The sequence below is a fragment of the Syngnathus acus genome, chromosome 2 (genome assembly GCF_901709675.1).
Source record: "Syngnathus acus chromosome 2, fSynAcu1.2, whole genome shotgun sequence".
In the NCBI taxonomy this organism is placed as follows: Eukaryota; Metazoa; Chordata; class Actinopteri; order Syngnathiformes; family Syngnathidae; genus Syngnathus; species Syngnathus acus.
In genome coordinates this window covers 10,949,336-10,970,542 of record NC_051088.1, presented here as the reverse complement: position 1 = coordinate 10,970,542, position 21,207 = coordinate 10,949,336, and the positions used below count along the sequence as shown (strand labels likewise).

Genomic DNA, 21,207 nt, shown 5'->3' with positions numbered 1-21,207 from the left:
TGATACGAGAAAAAAAATCAATTATCAAAATATTGCCTCATATTTTAATAATCGAGTCATCATTTGATTTCAGGCTCTCAAAGTAATTCTGATTTCTCTTGCCTTTATGAGCGGAGACTCGTTTCTTTTTTTTGCGTTTCAAATTTGCAATCCACGCTTTTACTTTGGAGAACAATGTCATCAATCCTACTTGTGTGATATTGCTGAACTGTTGTTTAGTTTTTCTTTAATTACTAAATAATACCGTATAAATAAAACAATTGGTTAATAAAACTGTTAAAAGGAAAAACACGTTTTTCAATACACTAACGGCAATAAAATTGTATGTGATTATTTTATTAATCGATGGAATAATTTTTAGAATAATCAATTCTGAAAATATTTAATAGTGACAGCCCGCCCTTTCCATTGTCATTGATGAAGTATCACAATACTGTTGTCGTTCTAATTTGTGTCACCAGGTGGTCTTCCGATCGTATTATGATACTATCGTATTGCAATACTGCCGTCCCAAGTCTCATTTTGGCATCAGAAATGGGCCAACCAGGCACTGGGAGCTTGTTTAGATGTGCAATATTTATAGTCAACCACCCCCCCCCCCCCAAGTCATTGTTTTGTATGCATTCTATTTTAGTTTTGTTACGCAATCTAAAGTGTTGTTTGCGATAAGCACATATTTCGTTGTTCAGGTTCGTCTTTGCTGATATTACACTTTGATTGAATTTGTCACCACTTTGTTGCACGGATAAAGATCACCAACCTTGGAGAGCTGACATGATGAATAATGATGATGCGCTGTATGGTTGCCTCTATCCCGACATGACTGTTTTACTAAACACGGTTCACGTTTGTTTGCCTCACTAACCACCCCCCTCACGTATAGTATACGGATTTAATGTTTTTCAAATTGTCTACAAGATTCTTCCTAATTTATAAGAACGGAGTGTCACCTCCATCGTCCCCTGTGGTTACACCATGTGAAGGCACTGCACCTCTTGCCACCTTTATTTTGTTTTGAATTTTGGCATGTCCTAGCCTTCTTCCTTTCTCTTCCAAAAAGTCGTTGTACATATTTATGACTAGGAGAGTATTTCCAAATGGTAACTTGTGAATTTTCTCACCCCATATTGGGGATTCATTTTAATTTTGCTGGATGGAGAGGGCGCATCTTGTAGGTTAATTGTTCCTGCTATGAGTTAGAAATTTCTACTTTGTATGATTTGTATTTTAAATAAACTGTTTCCCTTTTTAACAAATCCCCTGGGGTTTAACTGAATGCACATAATTGGGAAAATAATTTATTAAGAAAAACAAATGTATGAAATATGCATATACAGAGCATCTACTGATTTATAAACATTTGTGCATAAACGACTGACCGAATAGTGAAAGGCTGATTGTGTTCCTCTGGCGTTTTGTGAAGTGGTGTGTGACTGCAGTCTATGAAGTTGATGAATAACACAAAAACACAAGAGAGTGTTGGAAGGCCGTCAGCTTGATTGCAGTTCAGCATAAGTTCGTCTCATCCTTGAGTCGGTCGCCATGACAACCAGCCTAGCAGCACCTCCAGAGCTCGAGTATTTGTTCACGGAGTTTCTGTGCGCTAGCATTCTAGTGTCCTCGATAGCTGTGTTAGTTTGCGCTGGTTGTCGATCACATTCAGGTTCTGGATGTAGTGTTGGATGTTGCTGGGACTCCGCAAAGGGAGTGCGTGGTCCGAGTCTGTAAAGATGGAGAACAAAGCAAGACATTCTATGTATGGTTTTGTTCTTCTTAAAAAAAAATGAATGCTGTGAGTTGCAATGAACATAAACAAATTTTCATGGCTTTTTCTTCTAATGGTTACGATTTAGCCTGTGGCCAGGGTAGTGATTCACAAAACGGCTTATCTGAGCCGCTCCTCAGAACTGGGGTAAAAGAAGGGCCTGTAAAGACGAGGACAACTATTTATGAGCATATTTCTACTTCAAGTACAGTTCAGTTGTATCTATAGTCCATTCTCCCCATGGGAACTGGACAGAACCCATGTGAGCACAGGGAGAATATACAAAACCCACAGAGGAGTCTGAGATTTGAACCAGACACCTATCAACTGTGAGGCAAAAGTGCTAACAATTAGGCAAGCATTCTGCCTAACATCAAGGAAGGACCCCGCCGTTCCAAATCAACGGCCTTTCCATCTCTACACAAACGTAATCCAACTTACATGTAGATAAGCGTGCAGCAGGGCTTTCCAGAAACATTCGGTCAGCAAGGCCTCTTTGTGGCGACGAAGGCACTGCAGAGGGATCGGAAATGTCGGTTGATGTCATTTAGCATAGTTTGCCGCAACAACTAGATTATGGACGTGTCCCAATACTTTTGTCCAAAATATAACCTTATGGCACTCACCATGAGGTTGGCTCCGGCAAAGCCGCACCATTTTCACAGTCTTGGCAATCATGCGCTTGTGGGTGAAGGACATTTAGGTCACAGTGTTGATTATTTGTTCCAAAAATACAAGTCAGTAAGCACAAGTCTGTCATACCATCTTTTCAAAATTGACCAGCCGGTCTACCAGGTTGGAATTTCCCTCGTGGATGAATGTCATGTCTGAAAAAAGATGCAACATCTGGTCATTTTGGTCACTCACGTCACTGCTGTGCTCCGTTATTGTACGATGATGATAACTGGTGGTGACCGTTGGTTACCTTTGAGTATGAGAGGCATGAAGGGGATGTAAGGGGGGTTGAGTTTGGCCACAGCCAGCCTGTAAGCTCGGTGGTTGCGTGAAGGATCCTGGCACAAGACAGTACAATTTGCATTAACGGCCACCAGATGACACCGTTTTTGTTTCCAATATGAGCTTTCCATACAAGGAAGCATGAACGGATGCATCATGTCACATATTTGTTATTTAGACACTTGTGAACCGTTCCAACCACTGCACAGGCACATTATATTTTAAGTCCGACTCACCATAAGCCTCTCGTAGGCGCAGTAGATTCTTTTTGTCTTACCGGGTATTCTCTACAAAAGGAGACGGGCTAATTGTGAAAAATAATGGTGACATTATTCAAGTGTCACACGTGAAGTGAAGTATCACCTCCCAGGTCTTGTAAAGCCTATGCACGGCGCTGTTGCTCAAACCAAACATCACGGCAAAGAAGGAATTGAGATTCCTCTGCTCCTTTAATCTGAAAGGACACAAAGTCAGTCAACTTGAGGTCATTTTATTGATCAAGTTTTGACCCTGTGACGTCTGATTTCGTTCAACAAGGTTCTGTTGTGAATTTTCATCTTGAAGAAACAGTGGCAGAATGGATTTCCCTACGTAGCAGCAACTGACAGAGGGAGCAATTATTTCAGATCAAACTGGCATTGCTGCCTAAATAAACAATGGAAACACAATGTTCAAAGAAAGAAAATGGATGCAATAGAAATGGGGAAATTAAGCTTCAAGTTTGATTCATGAACCAGTTGTACTTTTTTAATCCTCCAGATGGCACTGTTGGTTAAAAGGGGAAATGGCAAGCCAAAGTGCTTCCTGCCCAATGTTGAACAAATAGTGCCATCTAGAGGTCTCAAAAAACACAACACTTGGTTCATGAATCACCTTGAAGCCTTTTCCCTCCCCATCACTAGATGCAGACTCTTACACTGCAGCGATTTTGATGAACTTCTTCAGCACGATGGCTCGTTTGACCAGGTCTTCACAAAGGCAGAGCTCGCTCACCACCCAGTACTGAACCTCGTTGAAGCGACGGACAAAACGCTCCAAGTTGGCCGTTATGGAGACTGGGAACTTTTGACGTCCAAATACGTAATGGATGAGCTCAGACTGGAGGAAGAGGCGGAGGGTTATCAACCTCAGTGTGGTGATGAAGATACAAAAGGAACCAAGTGACGGCAGGTCTGGTTTAGAATGACGGATCGACGACTGACCTCGTGCATGGCGGTAAACAGTTCCCAGTCGTAGTTGGTGAGTTCATTGGCGATGTCCTTGGAGCACATTTGCTCAAGTGTGTTGGCACTTCCTCGCTCGGGACCCTGCTGCTCTTTCAGGGGCGTCTGAGTCAAGAGCGAGAGTAAGAGAGAAGATATAGAATCATTGGGTATGTCAGAAAAGGGAGGATCTCAAAGGAATCTTTTCTTGAGTGCACAAAAGATGCCTTTAGGAAAACCCAAACAAGCACGAGGAAAACATACAAACGCTACACAGGAAGTCCAAAGGCAAGATTCAAACGGAGCCTCAGAACTGTGTAGATAAACACCGTGTTACTTCATTCACGTGCGGTCACACGATGTTTACCAGCAGTTTGTTCAATTAACCACATTGAAAATATCCATACCAGTTTTTCAACTTGGCCACTGGTGCAGATGAAGAGTCTCTCGTTGAGTCCCAGCGCGGTGAACACGGCTGTGGCATCCAATTTCAACTGGGCTCTTTCTGTCAGGGTAGCAAACGTTAGTTATTAAAGGTTTTGACTAGCATAAAATATGTCACAATGATGATTTGGCACCTCCAGCTGAGTTCATCTTGACCAGCACGTGATCTCCTCCAGCTTTGACTAGTGACAGCATTACTTGTTGGACGGACATGTTGACCGGCAGTATCAGCGTGAGAGCTTGGTGGTCTGGCGTGTAAATCTCGTATAACACTGCACGGCAGAGCAGAACGTCACCACATCACTACGCTGCAAACGGCCGAGGCAACTTTTCCAAGTTGTCGGCCAAAACAAGCACAGTTTGGCAGTTTCCATATCAGAATGTTTTGACAGCTCACCTTTATCCTGCGCTTTGATTGGTTGTATCCGTCCAACAGACTCCTCGCTGTGAGCAAACCAGTCAAATGAGTTCTGTTGATGACAGCAGAGCAACAACAGGGAAGCAACACTAAATAAATAATAAAAATAAATAAATGTGCCGTTACAGCGGAACACATTTTCTTCAGGGTGCTGGCCACCTTCTGATTTGCAATTTGAACCGTGGTATCAGGTCAAACCGTTGGCATCATGGAAATTTTTATCAACTGTACTGGCAATAATTAAGTCATACTGTAAGTGATGAAACATTTCATATCAAGAGTTATTGTGATCAAAACGGACATACCACTACCCGCAAGTCTGGCTTTGACGTCATAGGCGTTTGTCATAAAGTAATGCTAATGGACAGATCAAACCGTGGGAGGCAAGATGGAGCAAGAAAAATTCAATAATTTAGTGAAGTTATTTAATACATCTTTTGAGCGGAGAATAAATCACTCCAAATACTTTTACCCTTTGCAACATGGCTTGGCTAAAATGCATGTAGCAAGGCCAATGCTTTATCATAATTTCCCTGCCTCCTTTCTCAAGTGTTAGCAGCATTAAAAGAGAGGTGGGCTGATTTAAAACGCTTTTTAGAAAAGGCAAAGAAGCACATCCAAAATGGGATCTAAACGGGAAATACACTGCGACTCACCATGCCTGGAAAAATAAACATTTAAAGTCTGCTTGTTGAAAGCTACAGGATATGGAGCTGAAAGGACAATGAGGAGGGCAGCAAAAACAGGCAGATCCTATCTAAACAAAATACACTTTTGTCAGGTTCTGCATTGCATTTGAACTTGCTTAGCATGACTATGACAAACCTGAGTTGCTGGATTTGGAACCAATGAGAAATTAAGCTACAGAGCTACAAACAAAATTAGTAAAACATTACATAACATTGTTAGGCAAAGAATTATGGTCCTTACTCTGCCCAATGAGTGGTAGCCATTCTCTAACCTGGTGAAGATGACAATACACATTAGCTGCATTTTGAGACTCGAGAAGTTGTTGAGGATATTTTAAGGTACACTAATAGCATTACACTTTTGTTCTTCTTCTATCCCGTAATTGATCTTTCAGCACGCCAGCCAAACGAAAATCCGCTGCAATGTCCTTCTTTAGCTTCTGTTTGAGAGCACACGAGAAATAAATAGTACACACAAAGTCAAAATGTACTTTCACTTTATGCAACTCTAAAACTGATTTCTAACCTCACCTCCAGAAACGTTACGGCAATGGGGTCTTCCCTCAGCAGAAGACCATAGAGTGCTACCCACTGACCAACCAGCTTCACCACCTTCTGCTTCGTGTTGAGAACGTAGGCGGCCTTCTCCTGCTCGGATCCCTCAGAGAGCTCTGCCTGGTAGGTGCATTGCTCGTTAAGAAACATTCACTTGAAGGTGGTTGACAACACCAATACTCTAAAATGAAATTGAATCTATTAAGAGTACATGAAATCTAAAAGACCCCCCTCCCCCAACATATCAACTGCTTTGGTTTATAAGCCGCCAATTCATTTCTTAGCCTAATCGTGTCAGTAGTGCGACAAAAGTAGAGCTGATTGATGGAGTCAAGAAGAATTGGATTACAGTAATCCCCTTTCTGTTCTAGACCACCCACAAACTATGTGAAAAATTGAATAGCGTTTACAGGAAATGTTTTTAAGGTCTTTTAACACACGTTTTAATCCTTACAAACATATTTTTGTACATAGTGGATCGGGAAAATCCACAAATAAGACTGATCACTGATTAAACTGCGGGGACAAAAGCTGGGAGGAAGAAATTGTGGCTTATAGTGGGAAAGACTTAAATAGATGTGGTTTGAAAACCAATGACCTAAGGATATTGATGCTGCAGTGCAGGACACAGTTGACTGGAGGGCATGAAGACTCTGTGGGTGAGCAAGAAATCGCTCACACACGAATCTATCAGGCAGAAAAAAAAAACATAAGACCGCTAAGGTCATGAAGAATTTGTCCAACAAACAAGAAAAGACGAGAAAACCTCTCACCGATGGCATCAGTCCCGTTGGAGTCCAACTTTACTGTTTCCAGGAAGTGTTCCAAGATCTTCTCTGGCGTTCCTGACATCACAGTGTACCTGCACAAAACAAGAAAAAAAGAAATAATGTTGACATTTGCACTATAGTATTATGTATGCAGATTTAGCGATTAGGAAAGCAACCAAGTGAGGTGTCAGACCTCAATATAGTTTTAAAAAGTAATGATTCTTTTGATGACTTTGACTTTCTCAGTATAATTTTTATCTTAATTCCACCAGTAAAAATTATAGTAGAAGAATTTTTACCCAAAAGCTGTACATTCTTGGCTTTTTTTTTTTTTTAGATATTATATTAACATTTTTGATCAGTAATTTGCGGAATGGGGGGCATTTACAAAGCTATCAGGAGTCTGGGTCCCTCACTTGTTTCCAGCTCCCCCCTGCTCATCTGGGTCAGCACATTTCTCCAGCACCAGCACAGTTTTCCCGTGCTCCTCCAATCGCACCGTGTTAGCCTCTACGTCCTGAAATTGAAGAAACGCATAAATACAATCACACAACAGCAAAACAAAATTGCAATGGAGCAAACGGTCAGCTGACCTTGAGAATCCGTATGAAGTCGTGTTTGTCCACACGCAAGAAGTGACAGTTATCCTCCCTCAGGATGATGGTGGCGGCACGCGGGGCGTCATTCAGCAAGGCCAACTGCCCAAAATCTTTGCCCTCGTGCAGTGTGGTCACCAGACCCTGAACGCACATACCTCCTGTTGTCAATGTTGTTTTTCTATAGATAGAAATAGTGCTGCACTTCAAACCTGAGTGAACTGGTAAATTGGGATTAAAAGGCCAGTTTAACAAACTCACAACTGCATGCAAATGTTATTTGCAGATTCCACAGATTTGAATGTTGGCTCTAGCCTTCCTGTGTCAAGTAGGAAAGAAATCCTTTTTGTTTGGTGTTATCATTCAGCAGAGCCACTGACCTACCTTCCCGTGTGTGATGACATTGACGGAGCCTTTCCAGATGATGTACCAGGAAGTGCCTTTGTCCCCCTGACTGAACACTTCAAAAACAACACAAACCTTTGAGCCAACGTTTCAAGTGTGCATTATGATCAAAACGCTTCAGCATTGATGTCGGCACATTTTGACAACCATGGTGCTTCAAGGGCTGCTGGCGTGCTTTATTGAAACGTGCTATTGTGCTAAATAGCTGGTCTTCACAATGAGACGTGTGTACATGTACAAAAGTGGGCCAACTTACGGACGGTACCGGCCTTAGCATGTGATTCAAACATCAGCACAGCTGCCAGCTCTTTCCGCACCTACAGACACAGCGGGGACAAAAGTTGGCTTCAAGGAATAAACAAACTAGGAAATGTTGGCTTGATGCCTTCTGATAGAACTTCTTGTAACTAAAGTAAAAAAGTGTTGTTGGGTTAGGAATGCCAGGCCTGCTTACAATAAGAGAAATTATCAAACACTTAATATGGCAAAAATTGTTAGGAATGAATTAGTAATATAATTGACTTTGAATTTTGGTAATGCGTCAATAGCAGTGACTGACCGAGGCGGAAAGATGAGCGGCGGCTTTGACATGGAGAAGCTCCTCATAAATGACCTCCAGGTCCTCAGCACTTCTCTGGGCTGGACTAAACACAAAAGGCTTGTTAAGACATACACAGGAAAGCATACATTAGGTCAGAATTGGAATTGTCTAGATACGCTTTGACTTGGGAGCAAAAATTTGAGATAAGAGCCCAACACGGTGGTCGTGAACAACATGCAGTCGTTTGGCAGATTGAACACGTCTTCAAAAACAAATGGCTTTAGCATCTATCCCAGCATGTACCCGCTGCTGGCAACAGTGATTTGTGATGTGGAATGTTGTGACAGATTATCCAAGACTCCACGGCACTCACCATTTGCGTAGAATCATCGTGAGTAAGGCGTCAGGGCCCAGCTGAGACAGCAGCGACAGGCTTTCCTGCAGCTCATCCTCCGAGTCCTTTGTTAGGTGGTTTGGTCCAAACTGGGAATCCAGGAAGCGGTAGAACTGCGTGTCCTTGTCGTGGAAGTTCACCTCATGTTTCACTTGGCATGGAAAAGACAAAGACAATGCAAGTAAACAAATACGTGTGGCTAATTTGGTTGTAAGCCACAAGCATGCACGTATTGTCCATCTGGGACTCTTATCGGCTTGCGTAAAAAACTGGATTAGTGGTTGTCATGGCAGCAACTAAGGTTCCATTGTCCTTATCAAAAAAAAAAAAATTACTTTGCAACTTTTAGTGTTAGCATATGCGTTAATTGTTACATGTCACAAATTGAGCCTAATGTGACATTGGCCTCACAGTACACTATTGATAGTTTTCTAAGACTAATTACAATTCTTGCTTGCGCTTTAAACAAACTTTTTTTTTTTTAAATATGAGCACTGGAAACAAAGTGTCTTCAAAACATTGTAGAATGAATGAAAATTTATTCCAAGTGAGCCACTTGAATAGATGATGGAGTGTTTCTCGCTTGATTGGACTTTTGTTTTGCTGGCAGACAATGCGCCTTCTCCTGTAGATAGTGCATACTTGACTGGGTTAATTTTGTGCCTGCACACTTAAGTCACATTTTAAGCTCCTCAAGCATGTCTGAGTACTGCCTGAGATATCATTTGCTGAATATATTACATTAAGAAATGCCAGTATATAATATGATTGTTGAGATTGGACAGCAAATTTATGCTTTGTTGAATTTTTTTTTGTCTAGTAATTTCATGACATGTTTAGTTCTCGAAACTACATTCACTAGATTTGGGTAGTTGATCTGAAGTTCATTTTTCCTCATGGATCTCTTCGTTTTCAGCATCAATATTCCTAATGTCTTTTTGAAATGTCTCAGTGTCCTACCATGAACCAGGATTCCTTCGTCCACCAGGACCTGCCACATTCCGACTGCCTGGCTTCTTGACTGCAGGCCTTCATTTTGTCCCATCAGCCAATCGACAAGTTCTTTACCAGAGCAGCATTGTCTATGAATGAAGGTGAGTCACAAAGGATGTCAAATGGTGTAGGCGCAATTTTGTAAATCCATTTATTGGTTTGTAATTTAAAATGTTATGTAATTTTTGTAATATAAAATCGCGTTGGAAATAAGAGACATAACTGAGCTTATTGGATAGTAGCAGAAATAAGAGGGCAAAGTTAATTAATTCTTTCAATATATCAATATTCATCATTAACATTCCCGACAAAGGAAAGCACAATGTCCATCCGAGTAGGCATGTTACCTGTAAGTTTTGAGGTGATGTTTTCGATCTCGGATCAAGCCAGGGTTCCTCACGACCATGGCTCTGTACACGGACCTTGCGGCCTTCACCACGCGATCTGAGGGGAACTTAAGCACACAGAGGTGAGCAGTGAGTCATTAAACACACAACTATATTTATATCAGGGGCATAAATATGACATTGGGTTGTTTTATGATATGGAGAGATTGGCTGAGAACAATTTGGGCCATGCAATGGTTCTGTATACACAAGTGAGGGAATGATCTGGCATAATTAAGAGCACGTGAGAAGATCTTTGTAATGGGTGTTGGAAATGGCCCCGTAACTCTGTGACGCGTAGAGGCTCCCCGGCCACCCTTGGTCAGTTTCCATTCAACTCGCCATTTAATTCCTCCTCACTTCCCCTCGAAAGCACGCAAGGCGAGCAGGTCCAAGACCTGAAAAGGGTGGCTGAAGCCCTGTGAGCCACTGTTGCAGAAACAAGTCTTATGTAACAAGAATGGGCGTCAATGTGGCTGTCCGGTTTTTCCATCCTTTGCGCTTGATGACACCAACAAAATGAAATTGTAGCTTTGCTTCAACCTTCTTGCCTTTGAGTCAAAAAGGAAAATACATCATTCCTCCGCGTGCAAAAACCCGTCAGCCTCTGAAGCAGGCTGGTGCCAAGGCTGGGGGGCGGGCGGGCTGGCTGCAGAGGGAGGCCCAACTGAGGCTCTCATTTAAGTAAATACGAAAATAAAAAAATGAAAAAATAAACAAGATAAAATAAAATAATATATACATAATATAAATACGAATAAATATAAACATTTCTACCCCAAGTTTCCATATTAAAAACAAATGGTTGGACATGAGTATATTTAATGCAGTTTTCCATAATGGCCTAAATATCGACCTATATCGTAGTATTGGGCAGAAAAGAAATTGTCATTTTGCCCAATATGGATTGATGCGTTATCGGTGTGAGGATTACCTTGGAAAACCAACTTTGAAAATGTAACCTTAGTTTAAAACTGTAATGCTACCCTTGAAACCCTACTTCAAAACCCTAACCCTAATTTGAAATCTTTTTTCAAACCCCTACCATAGCTTTGAACTACATCTAAACCAGAACACTGGTTTCAAACCCTATTTCAAAATCATAACCCTAGTTTGAAACCACAGGGTTACGTTTTCAATTTAGGATTTTAAACTATAGTTATGGATGCAAAGTTGGGGTTCTCGCTAGCATTAAGGTTTCAAATGAGGGTTTTAAACTAAGGTTGAGGTTTCAAGGTTGCGTTGCAAATAGAGCGTTTCAATTTAGGTTTTCAAACTAGGGTCAAGGTTTTGAATTAGGATATTAAAAAAGGGGTTGGGTTTCAATTTAGTGTTTTAAACCCTATCAAAATTGTGCTCCTTGAGAGCAAAGTATCTGAACCATATCTTTGTAAATCATGCAGTTAAGCTTTAGCTTTAGAGAACGAAGTGTTTTTGTTTAGAGTTTTCTATAAACATGACCCACATTTTATTAACGACTGAAGCTAGTCTTTATTGAAATTATTGTACTGTACTATGTGCTTGTGTCAACAGACCAAAGTCTTCAATGAACCTCATGTACATGGTTTTGTTAACACCAACAACTCTATTGAGTCTTTTGTCATCTTAATGTTTTCAAAACACCAAAGGCAATAGTCTTCAATGAACCTGATGTACAGGTTTTTGTGAACACAAGCAAATCTTTACCCTACATCGACAGATTTCTAATCATAACACTGAAGACAATTTAAAGTCGTTGACAAACCATGATTTTTTTGGGGTGGGGGTAGCGGAAAAATTGCAACTTTAGATGCAACATGCTAATTCCAAACAAGAAAGCCAATTATACAACTAAAACAGACATAGCCTTTGCTTTGTGATTGGACCAGGAATTGCGACGCAAATCTGTTCCATGCACTTCAACTAGCTTGTTCCCAGATCTGCCGGCCCCTAAATAAATCCAACGTGGGTCCTGCACGATTGCAATGATGAAGTCATGAGCACAAGGTACGTTCGTCTTTCCCAGGGGCCCATTTCACCTTTTGATCCCCACTGTGACATTCTCAGGCACCAACTTGTATTTACTTTTTTCCAAGAGGCAAACTTTCCATTACTCAAGCAAAAACACTATTAAAAGTCGTATTTCATTTTGAAAGCTGGGTTGGCTCACACTAACTGTCAAACTGAATCATGAGCGGAGGTACAAAGTCATTCTGTATGAATTCTGAAAAAAGGCTGACTCGGGATTCATACTGTATAAGACAGAAATTCTTTGATCATTGATAAGGAGTATCTATTAATTGTCCACTCATCCATTTTCTGCACTGCTCATCATTTTCAGGCTAAAAGGAAACAGGAGATGATCACACGTAAGCTGACTTTGGTGCAGAGCAAAAGACAGACAACAATTCACACTGCCACTGAGTGGGATCCGAGTCCACGCCCCCAGCTGGGAGGTCAGGTGAGTGACCCACTGCACCAATTATTCATGAATTCATGCATTGCCATTGACAGCTATAGACATAACGATTGTCACTGTGAATCTGGAATCAACAATTACATGCAACATGTACCACATGGCTAAAGTTACATTCCCATACATCTTTTTTTGGAAAGTCAAGATAAACCAGCAGCTTATAGAAGTCTATTTTTTTCTTAAATTACATGAATAATTCAGATTTGCCACTCCAACATTAACTGGTTTGTCTTGTCAACGTGCAGCGAGATTCATTATCGCACATGCTCGAAAGCATTTCACAGCCGGACTGCAATTGTCAACACTTCCGCACCAGTATATTGCATTTGTGCATTCCTTGAGTCATTAGTATTGTAAGGTGGAATGACCCCGCCCCCCCCATGTCAACACTGTGTGATTTGACAGGGAGATTGGAAGGCACTGTGACCTTTGTAACAGGAATGGCACACTTTTGCAAGTAGTGACACAATGATGCTTGTAACTACAGGAGGGTCATTTTTTTAGACTCGTATAATCATGAAAGACATTAAAAGGATCTATGAAACTTAGTTCTGTTTTTTTTGTACCACCCTGAACCAGTATGGTGCCACCCGACGTGGTTTTATTTTCCATTATTTTTTTGAGGCCAAGGAGGGCCATGACATCACTGTCAATGGATTAACTGCTAGAGGTTGGTGTTTCTTTAAGGCATGAGGCAAGTCAACTTCACTGAACACGCCCATCTCCTGGTTTTAAGCCAGCGAGACACAGCTGCTCGGCGCTCGCCACATCCACTGTTTAACAGCAATACTTAAGATTTCATATGCATCAGCGTGTAGGTGAATTTTTGAGTGACTAATGGAGCATGAATTCCACCAGGGTGAATTCACAAGTAGCATATACCCTTGGGAACACTGCGTACGTGTATATGAAAATGTTATTTTGATATCATGACTAGAACGAACAAACATATTGTTTGAATTCTGCTGTTATTCAGACTCAGTGTGTCGTCTTAACTAAATAATATGCTCCCACAGTGCCTAAGCCTGTTTATCGGTGTGCTTGCTGCTTCTTCTCTCCTTACCACTTAGTTAAGGCAAGCTTGAGATAAAGAGTGGTGTGAGGGTCCCAGCTTGGGGTGGGGGTGGGGGGGGGGTCGATTAGCAGTGAGCACTCAAGTGCCCTTTCGACTCCTTCTGACCACCAGTCTCGTCAGGAATGTGCTTTTCAAGACTCGCATGGTCAGTTTCACGAGATATTAAACACAACGAAAGAATAAGTTCAGCACACCGAGAGGATGCAGGAGCTGCAAAACTCGCCCAGGAGAACAATAACGTCTTTCTTTGGACCATGCTTCGCTTCACATACACACCTGCTTCATTGTGTCCTTTGAGTCCAGCACCCGTGGTAGTAGTGGAGTCTATGAGAAGGAGAGAGAGAAGGATGGTGTCATGAGCCAATTTTGCATATCTAAATAACAAAGTTTAACCAAAGACATGCAATCCAAATTTAGGACAGGAGCAACTACTAGTTTGATTTTCTATTGAATCATTTGGCATTAGGTTCCAGATAATTTATGCATGATTGATAAATGAGTTGAATGATGAGTTCAGTGGAGGGCAGAATGAATCACGCTAGACAATGTCAACAATTTATATTTTGCAAACGCTAGACAATGTCAACAATTTATATTTTGCAAAAGCAATTATGGACATGTGAAAAAATATTAATCTGAGTTACTGTTGTTTGCAAAAAAAAAATCATTCAGATGGGAAATCTGCCCTGTACTGACTACGTTTTACGTCACGCCCACATCGGCACCAGACTGATTGATGAGACACTTTTCACGTCATATCTCAGACGCATCTGTTAAATGTCGCTTCTCCTGCACACACACTTTTGTATTTCCTCATACGTCGGTCACACGGCGGTGTGGATGGCCGACTAATGGTCCTCATTGTTTGCGCTTGGAAAACAACCTTGTTAGCTTCTCGTCTGACGAGGTGGCCAAAAGACAAAATACACTCGTTGATTTAATGGTGTTGTAAAACCACATATAGGACATTGTCTTCTTTGTTATGACCTTGATCAAATGATGCACGAGGCATATGCAGGAAATGTAGAAAAACTAGTTTGATCCTATGGACGCAGTCACGATCAGATGACTGGGGAATGTTACATATTTTGTCCACATACTGTATATAGGTGAGCAAACCTAGCTAGTAACAATAATGATGTCTTACAAGAAAACACGTCACTTGGCTAACATTTGGACAAACTAACTTGTACCAGCTAGCAAGTGGTGACAAAGCCTGTCTTCATTAAATTATTGCGAAATGAGCATCAGCGCTTTGTGAGGCCGACATACAGTAGTTGGACCAAATATTGAAGTTCTCCTTCCAAACATTGGGCGGCCTTTCGACGCCGACCGACAGAATGAGAGTCTTAAACAAGGTTTTTAATGGAGCAATTGCCTGCCTGTTGGTTGTGTGTATTAATGATGTCAACATGAAACATTCACAGGAGAACATTGTATGCATGGTCTGCTTTTTGCTCGCTCGTTCCCCACCCGACTTATTTACTCTGACTTTTATGACCGGTTTTATGTCTTTTTCACAGCTTTTTTTTATTCCTTTCACATCTCATGACGCTTTCTCTGCCTGGACTTTTGCCCTCTTCCTAACAGTGGGCAACTTGGGAGGACATCCTCTGCAGTGTCTGAAGTTTTCTTGTGTAATTTATTATGTAAGTTAACTTGAAGAGACGCAATAGCCGTCTATTCAGATCAGTGCTGCTGGTAACAAATTTTGTTACATAAAAGGCGTCGCTGATGGGGGAAGAAAGATTGCTGGACATAAACACCAAGATGATATTTGTATTAAGTCTGAAAGTATAACAAGTTGGGCATCTATCTGAATGTTGTGTCTTCATGTGACCAGGAAATGACAACTTTCCTTCTGTACACTCTTCAACAGGCTCTTCCAAGAAAGGGAGTGTGAAGGTGAACAATAAACAATACACTATTTTTAATACTTTGCTTTGATTGCCTTCCTGTATCCACCCAAAGGGCTGCACAAATGTGCTTCCACAAGTGGCTGGGAATAGTTTCAGACTTAAACCATCACATGTAGTGTTTGCTTTTTTGTCCTTCTAATCCAATAAAATGTTATCAAGTGAAATGTAATCATTTGAAATAGTGCAGTCATCAAATGGAAATTAGATTTTAAACCCGAGTAAGAGCATATTCACATTTTTGGGTGTGTTTACGTGGGCTTTAAAAAGCTAAATACTGCCAAGATTCGGGTTTTAAAAGAGTTATTGACTGCATGTAATCATAGTCACTGACCTTTTAAATTTTTTTTGATAAAACAGTGGATAAAAATGGATTTTGATGTCATAGGACCCTTTAAACAAGTATTCAATTGTTGCACCTCTACATACAAGTTACACTAAAGTGCATAAAACACACATGGTTATTAAAAGTTGCAAAAGTTGAATTTGGATGCAATTAAAGTTGTAATAATACTCATTGAAGGTTATACATTGTTATTCTAAAAAAAAAAAAAAAAAGAATGCATTGTAGTCAAACTTCTAAATGGACAATCGGGTTGAGATGACTTGCTGTAAAAAAAAAAAAAAAAAAGACAGAGACGCGTGTCATTACGCTGTAGTGTGTAATTTGCGTGCAGTATAGAACAATGCGCTCATTCAAGAGCGCATGCTCTGAGATGTGAATATACATACCCATCTGATGCCGCGTATGGTCGGCGTGTCCACTAAGTCTCGGTCCGGAAACACTTGATAATTGTAACTCCTAAACAGATGCATCTTATTTCACATTTCAACAGTTGACCAGAAGAAAATCGGAAAAGTAGCGCCCGTCACGCGACTTGCGCACGCAGCGCATACACGCTAATCAGAGTCTCATTCGGACATAGCTGAACCATGGTACCGATTCTGGATCTCATCTGCTCCAGCATCCCGAAGTCGGACTCGACTCCGCTTGGCCATGTCGTCGTGCTGCGTCACTTTTGAGACAATCGGGGAGGAGTGGCATTCACGAACGCACGCGCGGGGTGCGCGCTTTGCACACTGGTGCGCGCTTTGCACACTGGTGCGCGCTTTGCACACTGGTGCGCGCTTTGCACACTAGTGTGCGCTTTGCACACTAGTGTGCGCTTTGCACACGTGACCCCCCTTTAATCCTTTACCTCACTACTTACGTCTTCACGATTCAAGCAGCATGACGAATGACGTTAATTTGGTAATATTCATTTTAAATCATCAGTTTCGAGCGCTTCAAAAATGTCACGAGATACAGATCACAATTACCGGGCTGTTCTTTACCACTGCAATAGTGAGACAGTGGCACGATTTAAGAAGCTGTGGGAACGGTACTGTCTGATTTTGTATTATATATTTTCTTTCCCGTTAAAAACATGACATAATCATGGGAAAAAGTTACAAGAATAAAGTTAGAATGCCATGAGAAATTGATTGTTTTTTTTCTTTAAAAAAAGCAATTTATTGCAAGAGAAAAATACTATGTGCATCCAAATAATATATTATAAATTATTATACAAATATTTAAAACTTTTAATTGAAAAAATAATAAAAATAAGCATTTTTTTAAATTAAAGGTGCATGGGAGGCAACTGCTTTACACACCACCTCACAGGTCAGAGGTCAGGGGTTCGTATCCGGGCTCCAGCTTTCCTGTTTTCCTGAGCTTGTATGCTTGTGTGGGTTTCTACAGGTTCTCTGGTTTTCTCCCACGTTCCGAAATCATGAATAGTAGATTAACTGAAGACTTTAATTGTCCTCATGAGTGAGCTGGCAACAAGTCCACAGTGAGTCTGCTAGAATAGGCTCCAGTACACCTGCCACCCTCACGAGGGTAAGTGCAATGAAATGGATGGAAAGTCACGACAATACATAAAGTGGTTGAAGAGTGGGTATTTGACTCTTTGAAAAAAATCTTTGTCGCTCTTCAAGATTTGTGCTTGACTATGTCTGATTCCCATGACACAATTAACCTCACCGTGTTTTTAGCAGCCTTACCACAAGCTAACCACTTGTCTGCCCAGCTGAAGGGAATGCGTCCTATGAAAATACTGTTCACTGTTGATTCTTGAAGCTGTCTGAGGTAATCAGATGATGACCAGCCTCACTCTGTATGCTTATCAAGTTGTCCCAGCTTTGGGCCAGATAAACATTATGTTGGTGGCAAAGTTACGGATAAACAAAAGCGCCTGAACGTCTTTACTCAAGCGCAGGAGTTTTGCTTCACCTTTTCTCACGTTTGCCCGCACTTTGCTCTGCCGTTAAACTGACACTCGTAGCTTTATGGATCCATAAAGCTGCCTTTTGTGTCACCACATGTATTCCGTAAAAGCTCCAATGTATTTTCAGCACGGAAACAAGTGAGAAAACACAGTGTTGCTAGCCTTGTGAGGTGCTGCATTGATCATAAATAGAACACAGCACTGGTCAAAAGCAAACTTTAATCATTCAGAAATAGATAATACAGTTGTGTATTTTCACAATTGATGAGCTTGGCAGGCACAACTAAATGCATATCAATAATAACATGTCCATTCACCAATTTTCTCTAGCAGAGCTGGGTTACCCGAGAATAGATGCAGTGCAGTCATGCACCGAGTTTGATGTCCAAAATTTGTACTTTTTAAGGATCATTATTTACAAGCTTACCACCCTGAGGTCAAAGAATTTGAAGAGATAAGCTAATTTAATTAACAAGTAATATTTTAGTTCCTCTTTTCTTATTCACATTTTACCACACAAGTTGCAGTTTACTGCGCATGTACAGCCAGTTTTGTATTTCACGTGGTAAATGCTGGCCTCTACTGTGAAGTTTCAGCTTTGCAACCTACATTGAAGTTTTGCATCCCAAGTACAATTTCAGTGCAATAAAGCAAAACCATAACATAATCAATGGCAGGAAGTAACAAAATAGCAATACTTCAATCCGGTACAGATTTTTATAAGTCTCATAAGCAGAAAAAATAGACGAAACAGCTCTAACATGGCAGAACATGAACCAGGCTGCATTAACAATGACAGTGATCGGGCAAATTTGGAGAACCAAGATATTCCTTATCCATCTTTACTCAAGACAATTGTCACTATCAAAATTGTCAAAATTGACAATAGAAGCTATAAAAAAATTATAACGCGTTGCCACCTTCGTGCCAGCCGAAAAACAGGCAGCCTCGGGTGTTAAAAAATGACACTGAAAATATCTTGAGTGTAAAACCCATGCTAGCTAGCTCTAGGTTAAACGACAACAATGCATCATCTGATAAGCAACAAAATTTTTCTTCCAAGTAAAATGACTGTAGTCAATAAGAGTACGTGTTCGTATTTTGTGTGTTGATATTTTTCTTCCTTTTGGACCAACTTACCAAACAAACGTTTTTACTTTCACATTTGTTCTGCAAGTACATTTAGAATTTATACTTTCAATTACGAGTATTAAATCAGTAGTCCCTTAACTTTTTTTTGCACAAATATCTAGTAGTTTGTTCCTTAGGCCACCACTCTAGACATAACAAATGCTCATTTTGGAATAGATTATAGTTGCATAAAAAAAGGTAGTTACGTGGTTGGTCATTATAAAAATTGTGTTTGTGTCTTTGTGTGCGTGTTTATTTACATCCATCTCTGTTTCTATTTAAATCATTTGAGGAAGGGAGTGGGGCTTCCTGCGGCTGATCTACTACGCCCATGGAATGTGTACTTGGCCAACTGTCTGGTACGTCTGTCTTGTGGCACACAAACACACCGACACGCATTTATCAAATGGAGATATTTAATTAGTTAAAGCCATCAAAATAACCTCTTACTAACCGTCGACTAAACTAGTGTGAACCTAAACCAGTGTGTGTGTGTGTGCGTGTGTATGTGTGTATAAAGTAATACCGTGTTTTTCCATGCATAATGTGCAAAATGTAACTAATTTATTGTCCTAAAATCTGGGGTGCGCATTATGCATGGGTACAACAATTTTTGAAGAAAATCTCCCTCGAAATAAAACTTGAAATCACACCTTTCTTCTTGTTTGTTGTCAATCGCGCATCGCATTCAGCCATCCTGCCCAACACACTTAGTCAGTAAAATTCATAATTGACGACACATCGTTTGATGCGATGGTGCAATCCTTGATGGTGTGTTATTGTCAAATATTGTTTGTTTTTTAATCTCCATCGCAGACCGGATATCATATGGAGGCCGCCATGACAGTATGCGCAGAACGGATGCGCAAGACACGTCGGCTATCTAAAGAGCGAGAGTTCAGTTCTCTACCTATTAGTTTCAATTCACAGCTTAATTAGCGTATTTTACATGGAAAATTACGGTATATTGACAATAATATGCATCAATACAGTTTTAAAAGATCCAACACTAACAAAAGTCACTTTCACTGACACTAATGAGTCAAACTGAGTCAATTCTATCTCTTGCAAAAACTCTTTTTTTTTAATTGCAAGACATGATTTAAAGTTACAGAGGAATTTGTTGCCAAAGTCACTTATACTAGGGCTGTTCGATTATGGGTAAAAATCATAATCACGATTGTTCTGTTCAATATTCCCCCAATCATTGAATGGAGCATCTGTCATCCTTTTCCCCTGCCAATTTAAGCCTTGTTTACTTTGTGTTTAGCTGGGCTTTATTTTGAAGTCGAAGACGACAAAACCTGGCATCTTTGAACAAAAGTGCTGTTCAAAACCATTCAATGGCCCCAAAATGAGCGTGTTCACAAAAACGTCCCAACGAGCAAAAATGCACTACGTTCACTTCACGTTCCTCCAAAATATGAACAAGTTCATGAGATTTCATTCATTGAATGCGTTGAGGTACAACACTGCCTGTTAAATATGGGCAGGATCTCCACGTCTCAGAACGGAATCACCAAGTTGTCCTCGATTATATGAATTTTGAGATTGTCTGGAGTCAAAATCGTGATTATGATTAAAATTCGCTTAATTGAGCAGCCCTAACTCAAACATTTTACCAAAGTAGAAGAGAATCATTGACTCACCGTGGGTGACCTCCTGACATTCTTCTGCTTGTCCATAGGTTTCCAAATTTTTAGCAGTGCTTCCTCCATTTCTTCCGTTCCATCCTATATGACAGAAAGATAACTCTCCAGACAAACAAGGCCGCGTGATCTGTGAGCAGAGTTACTGCAGATGGCCTTCCTCTGATTGGCTGTGAATAGTTAGCCTCGAGGGCATAAGGCATTAGCTTTCACATGGCAGGCCTCGGTTATGCAACTTGAGTTAAAGCTAAGAAAGACATAGATGCATTATACAGAGCGGGACAAAATTTATTCTAGCTTTGCATTTTGGGGAAACAGTTCGGAGCTGCCTCAGCTGGTCAATAGTGGGCGTCCCACCACTCACCACTTACAAAATCAAGATGAATAACAAACAAATGAACACATTTGGAAAAAAATAAAATACAGTAAAAATAATTGAAAACATGTACCATGTATGGAAACGGATAAATGTAAATTATTTCTTCATGATGATGACTTATTTCTATAAACCTCTCAAAACATTCTCTCAAATGATCGCAACATTCCAAGGAACGCACGTTCCATTTCTACTAACCACTAAAAATTACTCAGAG

General features: G+C 40.6%; 1 protein-coding gene and 1 long non-coding RNA gene across 3 annotated transcripts; one reads left to right on the top strand and one right to left on the bottom strand.

Annotated features, from left to right (window-relative positions):
• Nucleotides 1-1,285: 1,285 nt before the first annotated feature.
• On the bottom strand, nt 1,286-20,746 carry rapgef3 (Rap guanine nucleotide exchange factor (GEF) 3). Of its 2 annotated transcripts, none has more exons than XM_037246082.1 (27): nt 20,615-20,746; nt 13,922-13,969; nt 10,077-10,183; nt 9,697-9,818; nt 8,716-8,887; nt 8,361-8,445; nt 8,058-8,118; nt 7,781-7,857; nt 7,394-7,540; nt 7,217-7,317; nt 6,804-6,892; nt 6,639-6,717; nt 6,007-6,157; nt 5,833-5,915; nt 5,717-5,747; nt 4,766-4,838; nt 4,503-4,640; nt 4,332-4,429; nt 3,925-4,050; nt 3,639-3,820; nt 3,086-3,176; nt 2,959-3,009; nt 2,691-2,778; nt 2,528-2,592; nt 2,392-2,446; nt 2,207-2,278; nt 1,286-1,722 (listed from the first exon to the last, which is right to left on the bottom strand). In XM_037246082.1, exons 1-27 carry the CDS (start codon nt 20,681-20,683, stop codon nt 1,604-1,606), a joined length of 2,580 nt encoding a protein of 859 aa, XP_037101977.1. In that variant the 5' UTR covers nt 20,684-20,746; the 3' UTR covers nt 1,286-1,603. The 2 variants fall into 2 exon arrangements, with proteins under 2 accessions (XP_037101977.1, XP_037101976.1); XM_037246081.1 differs by lacking the exon at nt 20,615-20,746 and adding an exon at nt 16,294-16,599.
• Nucleotides 16,713-20,736, top strand: LOC119119620. The gene is made up of 4 exons (XR_005097366.1): nt 16,713-16,813; nt 17,306-17,446; nt 19,258-19,324; nt 20,653-20,736. It is a non-coding gene; the product is annotated as an uncharacterized LOC119119620 (long non-coding RNA).
• Nucleotides 20,747-21,207: the final 461 nt, after the last annotated feature.